Raw genomic sequence first — 13,163 nt, forward strand, 5'->3', positions numbered from 1 at the left:
TAGAAGGGCAGACTCAATCAGGTGGTTCAGTTCCTATGGTTGGTATCAATTGCGCATGAGAGGAACAACACGCGGTGTTTCTGAATTACAGGGTTTTGTAAAAATTTAGATATGCCTTGAAAGTTTTCAGAAGACAACATGTTTTAAATATCTTTCTTTATATTAGTGTGGCAAGTGAATACTGTGGAATTCCATCTCAGGGTAGAGATACTCAACTTAAAACAAAGCATTGCTTTCAGATAAAAAAATTTTGGGTCAAAGAGTAAATTCAATTACTAGTGGTATTGAGGGTATGCCACGGATAATAATGTGAATTAAAAAAGTAAAAGACTCTCTCGTTTCAAATCTTGAGGAAGTGTATTTGTTATCTCTATTAAAGGTCAAAAGCGTCTGATTATTTGTGTTTACTTACAACTATTGGTTCCCGATTTCAGAGAAACCGATATAAAAGAGAAGTGGATACCTACTGTTCTGTTTAGACTCTTTTTAAAAAGAATTTAGCAAATCATTTTGGATAAAACTTCTATTATAGTATAGATCTGAAAAAGTGGAGACATAGCTTTCAAATGATTGCAATCACAAAACCTGTCGTTAATGAAGTTCGAGATTGGGTTTTGAAAATTTTGAACCATTTTTTATCATTTGCTTTTAAATTTTGGTCAATTTCAGCGGTTAAAAAAATATAGTAAAAGAATATTAGTAAATAAATACCAAGCTTAAAGTACTTGACAAGAACGCTCAACATATACCTTACACGCTTCACAGCCTTGGTCAATGTTTAGCTTAGAGGCAACAGCACTGAAGATTCAAACCCAGGAAGTCCAGGATCTACTAAAAGAGTTGAATGATCTCGAAGGAGATACCAAAACTCATAGAACTGGAAGAACAGCTCTCAGAACATCGACAAAAATAACGGGGGAACTGGATTTGCAGTTTAGTGATAAGCATCTATATACTCAAAAACAAGACCAAAATGTGTCCCCTGCAAGCAGTAAAACACATGTAAGAATATTGAAAAACGCTGGTCAGAGAGTAGGTTTTGCAGCTGAAGAGTAGGTGTCATCATGGTGATAGTACTCTTATGCGTTCCTTTCTGAATTAAGATTTTAATTTTACAGTATATTACGTATTATATAGCTAGAGTATGTCCACTATCTAAACTCTCAGATATTCATGCTTTCGGTGATCCCGACTAACAACGATTCACGGAACTATATATCCGTCACACAACTATCATAAGTCACTGCTCTGCTCATTATCCACCGGGTTAGAGGATAATTCATGCGAGTTTTCTTGTATAACCCCCAATTCCTCATTGTCACCTGAGGGGTGTGACTTAAAATCCGTCACACTAGGTAACGAACTATTGTCCGACGGATCCGTACCATCCCTGATTTCGAAAGTACCATGCACGATCGAGTCGGTCTCATTGGAGTCACTGCGACGTATGACGGGAGGATCATGTAACTTGTTCAGGTCTCCTCTTTTCTTTTCGATATCTGCTGCCCCTGAAGGACCACTTTCAAAAATAGTGCCATCAATTATCGCTGCAAATAAAGGATCTAATCTTTCTTTATTGAGTTTCAGCCTTTCCACAACATCAGAGTTCAAAAATTCTAACCTTATCAGTCCTTTCATTTTAATGGTGTACAGCAGCAACTCTCTTTCAGGATCATGTACTAACAATGTCTCGGTTAAGTCATTTAAGTTGACGTCTTCTTCAGATGCCCTGTCCAGCTCAACATTAGTACTTTTTGCGTAGAGACTCTCTAGACACAAGAAAACGTCTAGAAAGGAAGCTGCAACTTCCTCTGATACGTAGTAGGGAAATCTTTCAGTGATAGATGCTTTCCAATTTGTCTCGTTTTCAGGCAGTTGTAATTCAAAACATTTTAATGCTACAATAATATCAATGAGAGCAGACGAGAGTTGCCATTTTAGGAGAAAAACAGTTTTGTTGATTTCAGTTTTTGAGCTTTCCAATGAAATCAGAAATTGTGACAATTGGTCATAAATAACCCCAATATACTTTAGTGTCTTGACCGCGGAATGCGAAAATGTGTTATCTGGTGACGAAGACCCAGAATCAATGGAGTTATCACTAGATATTCTCAAAAGATCTGCCCATTTCTGTAGCTTCCAGGTAACTAGCAGAATAGGAAGTTTGAAGTTTATCTCTTCTAAGATTTCTTCGTTTAAATCCGCATAATTTTCAGCAAAAGTGGAAAAGAATTGTTTGAAGAATAATACCAGCAACTCTTGGCTGAATTCGATGATATATTCTTTACCCAATAAAACAAGCTTATTGAGGTAAACAGAGAACACGGTGTTGACAAATTCGTTGAACTCCAACTTATTTTGTGGTTTCTCTGACTCCTCTAAAAATTTACCCATGTGAACTTCAAGATGCGATACCTCGTTGATCCATATTTCATCAAAGTCATTTATATTGAATCCTTTGATATGCTGTAGGACATTTGAAAAGCTTTTAAACTTGGAGTCGGAAAAATCTGTCGATGCCAAATTAGTTTCCAAAAAGGCTTGATCAATGATCTTTACAACCTCTTTAACGTCTTTCTCATGTCCTGATCGAATCCAGTCTTCAAATGCAAATAAGCCAAAGATGTCCAGGAGAGGGCAGAAAATATCCATAGACTGGATAGGCAAGTTCTTTAGCAACTTCAAAAAATGAGGAAGGATTGAGTCTCCACATTTCTGACTCTGCTGATTTTTCAAAGACATTGCACCGTGACATAGACCACTCAACACCGTAACGTATAATATGACGTTGTTATTGTCTGTTGGTAATAATGGTGTTATGTTTATTGTTTCTTCCGGATCCTCTTCATCATCAGCATTGTTCTTTTCTTCAGTTTCCTTAGATATAGCCGTTAAATGCTTGAAAATATTCTCAAACTTGTCGTCATCAGTGAGTAGCATGCAAATGTTGCTTATTTCTTGACCAAAATAAGTCGACAGGAATTCAGAAGCCTGAAACAAAAGGCGAACTTTAGCTTCTGAATTTATTTCCTTTGTATCTTGCAAATAGTACAATAGCGAATTGCTCAAAAACCTCACAATAATCCCTATTTTTACAACGTTAGATGTCTTTAATGGTGACATATTCTCATCTATTTCATTGTTTGACTTCATAAATTCTTTTGAAGTTTCCTTGATCACCTGGGAAAAAAACTTAGCAACTGCAGCTAAGAATCTAGAATTTTTACTATGCGACGAAACCTTTATGTCGCTATCGTCATATATCAAACTCGAAATTGCAAGAGTCTCTGCATCTTCCAGGTAGCCCATCTTGACCACCTCCACCAAAACATGAGTCGCGTGCAATCTTACTTCCAAATCAACATCATTCAAGGCAATCTCCAAAATTCTTTGCTTAAACCTTTCAAAGAATTGTCTCGTTGCCGAATTATCGAATTTTGCCAATTGACTAGATGTTATAATATGAGGTAGCACCTTTAGGACCTGGGATCTAACAACCTTGGAAGAGTCGCTCAGCAACCACCCGAAATACTTCAAAAACGTCACCTTCATGAAGTATTCCGGATAGTTTCTGATCCATACTGACAGATGTATAACAGATTCCGATCTGACAAACTCATCGACATCCTTGAATCTATGAACAAAACACAATTTCACGATGTTATCGATTATGTTCTCAACAACACCTTTGTCTCCTTGAACCTCTGCAATGTTTTTTTGCAGTTCTTCCAACGTCTTTTTATTGGGTCTTTTCTTTTTCTCCTCCAATCCTAGCTGTTTGGTGAACTTGGCCAGATAATTCTTCTCCAAGTCTACAACATGTTCGGAGAGAAAGTCTTGGAAGAGGTATAATGTTACTGTCGAGACATACCTGAAGCATCTAATTTTGGATACCGAAAAGGAAGACAACCAAGTTAAAAGATCTAGAACAAAGGGCCCCATAACGGTTTCATTCTGATCCTCATCGAATTCGGCGGTTAGTAACTGCAAGTCGCTTGCCACATCCAGTAATTTAGACATGAACTCGACAAAATTGTTGTACAAAGGTTTGTACGTTGCATTTTTTCTACCGTTCTTGCTCATCAGTAAATAGAATTCGTGGAGCTTTTGGTTTTGAAAGGCCAACTGCAGTTCAGAGACCGTTTCATTTGAGGATTCATTGCTATGGACATCGTGCTCCTCCAAATGGGCAACACACCCGCAGCAGTTGAGGAGTAAGTTAATAAACTGCTGTATAATTGTGTCTCTATTTTCGCTGTATTCCTCCAACCAGTCCCGTAAGAGATCATCAACAGAGACGTCCTCTGAAGTCGATAGTACTTCAAAAAGCTCCGTGGGTTGAAAGTCTTGAATCAATTCTAAGTACATGTGCTGTTCTTTTTCGGTAACGGTCAAAGCCGGTGGTTTCCCTTTGGTGTTCCCCGTGTTCTTGGACCTAGGTTTCTTGGAGGAGGTTGGCTTCTTTTTCTGAGAGGCTGCTTGTCTCTTCTTCCTCTTGGAGGTACTGGACTCCACATAATCGTCATCCTCCACGTTATCTGCCTCCTCACTAAACGATTCTTCCCCGCTAGACGCGGAACCTGCGTCAGATTGATCGATGGCCACACGGTCATCGGTATCCACGCCCTGTAAACCACCCCCCTCAGAGGTAGCCCTGTCAGACCTGCTTTTCGTCCTTCCTGATCGGCGTAATTCTGGCATTGAGCAGCGGTATATGTAGTACCCTATTGAAGATGCAACGTTGTTCTGTTGACCCTTTCCATCCCAACGCGTTTAAATAAACATTTTATTATTCATAATTTCTTTTGTTTTTATATTTACGCGTTACGCAAACAGGGTGTCCTCTTCACCTACTATAAAGAGTGTTTTGTACACGGTTGCGTGAGAGATACGTAGATGTACATATAATGTAATAATATTACAACGACCACGGTTTGTACACTTGGGGCTCCTTCACGGAGAGCGCTTCCACTTCCTGTTGCGACAGTTTCTGCAGTTTTGCCGCTTGCTCCTCGCTGTCATCTTCTTCGTCCTTCTCTACGAGCTCGATACCGGCCTCTACCTGATCGGACACGAGGACCAGTTTCTTGGACACGTTCATGGATGCCAACTGAGTGTTTAGCTCGTTAATCTGCTTGCTCAACATGATTCTATCGTTTAGTATTCTCTCGGATTCTTTGACGTATTTGTTCTTTTCTGCCTCCAGCGTAGATTCCAAGACGTCCAGTTTGTCAAACTTGGAGGTCAGTTTCTCTATCGTGGTGCTCACAAGTTCTTGAACGATTGCCTGTGCCTCTTGTAGATACTTGGTAGATTTGTGTTTAGCTGATTCTGGGATGGACTCTTCGAGGACCTCCTTGTGCAACCCATCCAGAAGGCTCTTGATGGCAAGATCCACCGCGTTGACCGTATCGTGTGTCGTCAGCGTGGCCCCCCTCTTGAAATCGGTGTCCTTTCCACCTAACTTTGACTTGACGACCTCGTTGATGTAGTTGTCCTCGATGGGTAAAGTCAAGAATTTCTCAACACAGTCCTCGACACTCTTCTGCCCACCGACATGATCCTGAATCAGGTCCCATTGGTCCTCGTACATCTCTATACCTTCCAACAGCAGCAGCACCTCCTGGTCGGACCACTGTGTGCTCTTTATGTTGTTATTTTCCAGTCTGATGAAGTCTGAAGCTTGGAAATTGCCCCCGAAGTGGCCCTCTTGGAAGCACCTCGAGCACAGGTTGGCATCCTTGGCTCTTAGGTTATGGTACCTGATCAAAACGGTGTCGTTGCCACATGTGTGGCAGATATACAATTTTTGAATCTGCCTCGAGTTTCTCGATTGCGAATGTAGGACGTTAAAATCTTGAGACGAATCGTAGACGTTCTTCCGTAGTGACAGATTAATCGGATGCGGTTCCGATTTGACCTCTACTTTGACCCTCCCATCCTCTTCCTCCTTCCCGTCCACCACGTCCTGCCCCGGGTTACTCTCCTCCTGATTGCGGGGCAAGAACGGCTTCAACCCTTGAGGCGTGTCCAATACCAGCTGGAAGTGGCCCGTGAAGCTCGGCCCGATCAACGCCGGTTTCGTTCTTGGGTCAATCTGATAGTTTATCAACCCCCAAGTCTCCAAAAACGAGTGTATCTTGACAATGGAGGCCACATCCATCGCTATGTTCCTTCTAACCGCTGTGATCGTCAAGTATTCGTACGGAGACAACCTGTAAGTGTTCAACATGAAATTTCTCGTGTCCCTGTACGCCTTCTCCGTTTTAAACCGCGACGAGTCGTCAAAAAAATCGGGCAACGAGCGTTTCTCGATCTCATGCACCTTCGAGGGATCAAACCAAGCAGCGAAAGAGGGCACCACGACCGGGTGTGTCTGTTTCGCCAAAAACCTCAACGCTTTCTCCTCCAACTTCTGCGCCTCCTCCTCATAGTTCGTCCCGGCCGCATCGTCCATGACCAGCGGCTCCTGCAAGTCCACCTGCTGTTGCAAGTGCGGCAACAGAGGCGGTGTATCCGACGCCACAGCAGTTTCCAGATCCATTGTCCAGCCGACTACTCTCTACCCACACGTCGATGGCAGCGTCACCACGCCTTTGGACCCAAAACCGCAGAACTGTTTGCACTGCAGAATGAAATTTTTCTGTTCTACTGACGGTGAAGAAACCGCGACGCAGAAACAGAGAGCGTTACCCGGAAACCAGGCGCTGACCGCAGTCCTAAGCAACGTATGGCAAGACAGATCTGCTGGGGATGATACCGGCAGTGGAATAGCACCAGGGCAAAGAGTATTTCCTTACAGGAGTAGTATCAATAGTGTGTATGTGACCATCACTGGTTTCAACAGACAAGTCGAAGGTTTAGGTGAGTCTGTTAACATTATGCTGTTACAGCGTTTTCAGCAATGTCTAATCTAGCTACTTTTGATCCCGCAGCAAAGTGCAGTTGCCACGCGATCTTTAAGGTCATGTGCCGCTGCAGTCTCCCTCGGGGACAGTCAATGCATGGCGAATCCAATATGCTTCACCGCGCAGAGCGATCTGACGCGTTATGTGTGAAAAGGGCAGACGCGGTGAAAAATATACTTGAAAAACTGGATGTGCGCAGATGCGCGATGACTTGTAGAATGTATGTGCTTGTGGGAAAAGTGAGCGTCCTCCTCGAGGCATGACCGTGGCTATGAACAGACGCACGCGATCAATTCCAGCGGGTAGACGAAGTGTGAATTATACGGAGAAAGAAGAGGATGATTTGACCACGGATTCCCTCCAAGAGAGCACGAGTGATGAGGAGGATACGGGACGGTCTGTCGAATCGGGGGACGCACCGATCTGGCTGAAGGATACAGTGGATCCGGATTCGGATGTTGAATTGGAGTCTGAGGATGAACTTGATGCCAATGAGGACAGAGACCTGCAGGATTTACTTCTTACTAAGGAGCGCACTCGGGCAGAGGACGACTCCGGCGACGATGACGAAGATCTTGCTGAGGGAATGAACACCGTTTCCCTGAAATTGAAGAAACTCGATGAGTTTGTGCAGCAGAGCCAGGTGTACTCCAGTATTATAGCGGACACTTTGCTGAAACGTACAAGCGAGTTGAAGGATGAACAACTGGAGACTGCTCCACCACAAAAGAAACAGAAACTTGCCAAGGGGAAAAGGTCTATCTTGGATTTTTTCAGGAAAAGGACCCCAGCAGAGGAGAGGGAGCAGGCAGCGACACCGAATGTGACAGAGGTAGACCAGGAACAACCCAGTCTTTTGAAAAATTGTACTTTGAAACCTTATCAATTGGAAGGTTTGAACTGGTTGATTACTCTGTACGAAAACGGGCTCAACGGGATTCTCGCGGATGAAATGGGGCTTGGGAAGACCATACAGAGTATTGCACTACTCGCGTTCATATACGAGATGGACACACAGGGACCCTTTTTAATTGCTGCACCTCTAAGCACTCTCGACAACTGGATAAATGAATTTGCTAGATTTGCACCCGATGTCTCAGTGTGCAAATACTACCATCAGGGGGGCCACGTAGAGAGAGCAAAGTTGTTGCGGAAATTCTTCAAGGAGACACACGGTACAGGGGTCGTTATCACATCGTATGAGATCATTATGAGAGACACCGAATACATAATGTCCAAAGAATGGAAATTTCTGATTGTCGACGAGGGTCACCGCTTGAAAAACGTCAACAGTAAATTGATCAAAGAACTGAAAAGGATTAACACCTCAAACAGATTGTTGCTAACCGGCACCCCTCTACAAAACAACCTCGCAGAGTTGTGGTCACTCCTAAACTTTATTTTACCAGATATATTCTCCGATTTTGAAATCTTCAACAAATGGTTCGACTTCAAGGACTTGGACTTACAGAGTAACTCAAAGAGACTCAACAAAGTTATCAATGATGAACTGGAAAAAAATCTTATTACCAATTTACACACTATCCTAAAGCCATTCCTTCTGAGAAGATTGAAGAAGAACGTCCTTGCCGGTATATTACCGCCGAAACGGGAGTACATTGTAAACTGTCCATTAACGCCCATACAGAGGAAGTTTTATAAGAAGACCCTTGGGGGCAATTTGAGAGTCACCATTTTCAAAGAGTTGATGAAACAGTATTTCACTTTAAACTCGGATCATTTGGGGAAGATATCAAACAAGTCCATCAGGGAGTTTATCGACTATAAACTGGGCCAGCAACGCGACAATAACCTACCAGATATGGACGCTACAGTTTCAGAGACCGTCTTGAAGATGGACCAAATCTATCAGAAAAATCTACACCAACAAATCCTAAACAAGAAAACCCAGAGTATGATGATACAGCTACGACAAATTGTTGATTCCACGTTCCTGTTCTACTTCCCATACGTGGAACCCGAGGACCTTACACTTGACGCTTTACTGCAGACATCCGGTAAACTACAGACTCTACAAAAGCTGGCAATCCCTCTCATCAAGAAGGGACACAAGGTGCTTATCTTCTCGCAGTTTGTCAACATGCTCGATTTGATAGAAGACTGGTGTGAACTCAATTTGGTCGAATCGCTCAGAATAGATGGTTCCGTAGACAACGAAACGAGAAAGAAGGACATAGAGAACTTCAACTCGCCAAAGGGGAAACACTCGGTCTTCCTTCTGTCCACGAGAGCAGCAGGACTTGGCATCAACCTGGTTGCTGCTGACACAGTCGTGCTATTCGACAGCGACTGGAATCCACAAGTGGATTTACAGGCAATGGACCGCTGCCACAGGATAGGACAGGATAAACCCGTGATAGTGTATAGATTTTGTTGCGATAACACAATAGAACACGTCATTCTAACAAGAGCTGCCAATAAGAGGAGACTCGAACGTTTGGTAATTCAAATGGGGAAATTCAATACTTTGAAAAAGCTCGCACTGAACGAGGGTTCGTTCTTACAACAGAGCACCGGGTTGACAAATAAATCAACCAACAAAGAGCTTGTGACGGAACTCTCGCAACTCTTGATGAGCGGCGAATCTAGTATTGGTTTCAACCGTAGCAAGACCGAGCAAGCAGAGATCGATGAACCTTTGACACGCGCAGAAATCAAGGAATTGACAGACCGGTCGCTTGCAGCCTACAAACCCGACCGAACTGTGGAATTGCCGCACGTCAGATTGTTCGAGACAACGTCCAGTTATTGATTCTGTTGTATACCAAAAGATCTCACCGCCCTTCGGCAAACACTCCCCCGAAGTACAATATGACATGTTCGGTCAATCTGTTCGGCCGAACGGTTCGGCCGAATGACAGTGAAGAAGTCTGATGGATTACGTTAACATACAGCCACTCCAGGAAGGTTCATCCTGCAGGTCGGAACGAACTCGATAACCCAGGACATTATATAAATGATCGCCAATATTTTGTTAAACACCTTCTATTCAATTGAGGTTTCTCTGTTTTGAAATGGGTTGTCATATATAGAACTCTGTATCGCCAAGCAAAACGGTGAATTAACAAGTCAACCAAAACAAAAAATGAGTGTAGTCAATCAAGTACGTTTCGGTAACACAGGGATGAAGATATCCCCCTTCATCGTTGGGTGCATGTCATACGGTGACCGGAAGTTTCGTCCTTGGGTTCTAGAAGACGAGGAGAAAGTTTTCGAAATTTTGAAGTACTGTTACGACCATGGTGTCAGAACTTTCGACACGGCTAACGTTTACTGTAATGGGGCAAGTGAAAGGTTGCTCGGTAAGTTCTTGAAAAAATACAACATTAACAGAGAAACGGTTGTCATCCTGACAAAAGTCTACTTCCCAGTGGATGAATCTTTGGAGCCTTTCGACTTCACAGTCGGTGGTAAAAATGATCCATTGACGGATGTCACTCTTTCAAACCAGAGAGGGTTGTCAAGAAAGAACATCATTGCCAGCGTGGACAAATCTATTGAAAGATTGGGCACGTACATTGATGTTTTGCAAATCCACAGACTGGATCATGAATGTACCGGGAAGGAGATTATGAAGGCATTGAACGATGTTGTCGAATCAAACAAGGTTAGATACATTGGTGCGTCGACAATGTTGGCAACCGAGTTTGTTGAACTTCAGATGATTGCAGACAAGTACGACTGGTTCCAATTTGTTAGCTCCCAAACTGAATACAGCTTGCTGTTCAGGGAAGACGAAAGGGAGCTTCTTTCTTACACAAAGCGGAACAATCTTGCTGTTCTTCCATGGTCTCCTAACGCACGTGGTCTTTTGTGTAGACCACTAGGTACTAAAACTGAAAGAAGTACCACTGAAAGCCGGATGCTACTAAATATGTCGGAAAGTGACAAACTTATTGTTAAGAGAGTTGAGGAGCTCGCAAAGAAGAAAAACGTGTCAATGGCGATGATTTCTGAAGCCTGGGTGATGAGTAAGGGCTACCAACCTATCATTGGGTTCAGTTCTGTCGAGAGAGTGAAGGAAGCGATCGAGGCCACTAAAATCGAGTTGACTGATGACGAAATCAAGTATTTGGAGGAACCATACCAGCCAAAAAAGTATGCCATTGTGACCTGAATTAAAGAAGCTCATTATTATACAACTCTATCAAGTAGTGCGTATACAAATTTTGAATACTCGATTATTCTTTGGAACTTCATTGATTAATGGAGCTCTGACAAGAAAACAAACATGCTAAACAACGCATTGTAATAGCTATATACTTGACATTAACAAGCGTTTCTACCACTTAGATGAAAGTTGACTTGCAAAGATTTACCTAAAAAGAAAACCGGCCAGTGAAAAGACAGAACCAATAAGGACCCCTTTTATTAGTGAAACTTTGAAGGATGGAATCCGGCTGGAAGACAGACCTGCTGAACACAGTAGATATTTATCTACACATACATAAAGGGATACACAAAAAATTTTTTAGAAGGTGTTGACATTACCATAATGTCCACTTCGTTCCGGTGTAGTATTCAAATTGGCTGTACATCCACACCAACGAAGTTGTGGACACAACCAATGGCCCCATAAAGCCAGAGTTGAGTTTGCAGGTTCTGAAGAAGATCAATTCAGAGCCAAAATGGAACAAAGCTATCAGATAAGAAATCATGGCCAACTGATAAATGTGCAGTTCGTTCAGGTAGAAGGCACCGTACAATCTGATGATACATGACACGAAGGTCCAAGTACCAAAAGTTCTAGCACTCAATTTCGTAGTCTCCTGTGGCTTGTTACCATAAACTTTGCGAGTCAACGCCAGACCTGAAATGTACGTTTGAATGGAATTGAAGATTGACACGACTGAAATAAACAGCAACCATTTTGGGAGGTTTCCAGGGGGAAGGCTAGAAATGGTAGTTTGGGTGTAGGTTATGACGTCTTCAAAGGATAGCATGGTCGATTTGTATCAGCAAGCTTGCGGCGAAGAATTGATCTGGTACAATTCCCTTTCACTACAGAAAACATGGAAAGCAGCACAATTGGAATAGGTTAATTTGTTTTACAATTTTTTTTGACATGTCTTTTAAGTATTCCATTTTTCAAATCTCACTCTTTCCAATTTGAAATATCGGTTGGGAAACGGGAAACAACGACACAAGACACTAAACGACGTCACGTGAAGAACTTATGGAAGCGAGTCAACAGCCTGAACTGTGAATTCAGTTTCAGGTCGCCGAGTACTAGCAATGTTGCTTGAATGTACTTTCTGTAGTTTCTAATCTTTTCCATATGCTGTCCATTTGCGGCCATTGCGTCTATGAGGGGCCACTCAATATCATCCAAAATTTTTAGCAGCTCGTGCAGCACTTTGCGGAATCTGCAGGCCGTTTTTTTGCTTACCATTTTCTTAAAAAGGTCACAGTAGACAATTGGCGTCGTGCGCTTCTGGAAGACCTTTACGTAAGCAGCGTGCCTCCGCATGCCCGCTGGGGGATTGCTTTGTGAAAGATCAACCAGAACAACGGCCATACTTTCTATCACCAGTTCTAGTTGTTCTATCGCGGCAAGACTTTGAAGGGGCAACAAGCCGAGCTTGAGTTTTGTGTTCAAAATGGACACGACGAGCCGGCTGTGAAGCCGAATGTAACTGGTAATGTTTATACTAGTTTGTTCTAAAGGGATGTTAACAAAATCAATAACTAATCGTTCGATAATAGTCTTGGTAAAATTGTAATTGGAATTTTTGTGTAGATGTAGGCAGCAATAGGCAAGAAGCATGTTTTGAAACGACTGAAACATGATTTGGATTTCACCAATGTTGCTTCTTGTTACGTTACTGACAGATTTTGAAGTTACTCTGATCAATAGATATTTGTAGCATGGTACGCCCCAACTACTAAATCTATTTTTAGTTACATCCGCGCTTAGCAACTTTACCATGTCCAAGTTGGTTTTGTCGATACGCAGCAATTTCGAACTAATGCGTAGAAGAGGGTTTATCAGTTCCATATTTTTGGTCTGGAAGCATCTCGGAAAGTCATCCAGGATAACATCCTTGTATGTACAGTATTGCACAAAATAGCTTGTCGTTGATTGATACCACAGCAACGGATTATTATGCTTGATACAGGCTAAACACTTGTTTAAAAGTAGAACACGAATACTCAGGCTTGGCGCTTATACATATTTGTTAGTAGTTTGATACACCCGTGGCAGCGAGTCCCACAACTTGAAAATTTTGCTAG

At 42.5% G+C, this 13,163-nt stretch overlaps 6 protein-coding genes across 6 annotated transcripts; 2 read left to right on the top strand and 4 right to left on the bottom strand.

Moving 5' to 3' along the window:
- Positions 1-1,233: 1,233 nt before the first annotated feature.
- On the bottom strand, positions 1,234-4,701 carry IRR1 (cohesin subunit IRR1; the record flags this gene model as incomplete). Its single annotated transcript, XM_022610720.1, has 1 exon — positions 1,234-4,701. One exon carries the CDS (start codon positions 4,699-4,701, stop codon positions 1,234-1,236), a length of 3,468 nt encoding a protein of 1,155 aa, XP_022466988.1.
- A 217-nt stretch (positions 4,702-4,918) lies between these two features.
- On the bottom strand, positions 4,919-6,544 carry RSC8 (Rsc8p; the record flags this gene model as incomplete). The annotated part of the gene is made up of 1 exon (XM_022610721.1): positions 4,919-6,544. One exon carries the CDS (start codon positions 6,542-6,544, stop codon positions 4,919-4,921), a length of 1,626 nt encoding a protein of 541 aa, XP_022466989.1.
- Positions 6,545-7,167: 623 nt separating this feature from the next.
- Positions 7,168-9,681, top strand: IRC5 (putative ATPase; the record flags this gene model as incomplete). The annotated part of the gene is made up of 1 exon (XM_022610722.1): positions 7,168-9,681. One exon carries the CDS (start codon positions 7,168-7,170, stop codon positions 9,679-9,681), a length of 2,514 nt encoding a protein of 837 aa, XP_022466990.1.
- A 333-nt stretch (positions 9,682-10,014) lies between these two features.
- Positions 10,015-11,046, top strand: KNAG0L01270 (aldo/keto reductase; the record flags this gene model as incomplete). Its single annotated transcript, XM_022610723.1, has 1 exon — positions 10,015-11,046. One exon carries the CDS (start codon positions 10,015-10,017, stop codon positions 11,044-11,046), a length of 1,032 nt encoding a protein of 343 aa, XP_022466991.1.
- A 370-nt stretch (positions 11,047-11,416) lies between these two features.
- Positions 11,417-11,872, bottom strand: ERG28 (Erg28p; the record flags this gene model as incomplete). Its single annotated transcript, XM_022610724.1, has 1 exon — positions 11,417-11,872. The coding sequence occupies one exon, from the start codon at positions 11,870-11,872 to the stop codon at positions 11,417-11,419; it is 456 nt and encodes a 151-aa protein (XP_022466992.1).
- A 218-nt stretch (positions 11,873-12,090) lies between these two features.
- Positions 12,091-12,927, bottom strand: MEI4 (Mei4p; the record flags this gene model as incomplete). Its single annotated transcript, XM_022610725.1, has 1 exon — positions 12,091-12,927. One exon carries the CDS (start codon positions 12,925-12,927, stop codon positions 12,091-12,093), a length of 837 nt encoding a protein of 278 aa, XP_022466993.1.
- Between the last annotated feature and the right edge of the window lie 236 nt (positions 12,928-13,163).

Source organism: Huiozyma naganishii, chromosome 12, assembly GCF_000348985.1.
Source record: "Huiozyma naganishii CBS 8797 chromosome 12, complete genome".
Lineage (NCBI taxonomy): Eukaryota > Fungi > Ascomycota > Saccharomycetes > Saccharomycetales > Saccharomycetaceae > Huiozyma > Huiozyma naganishii.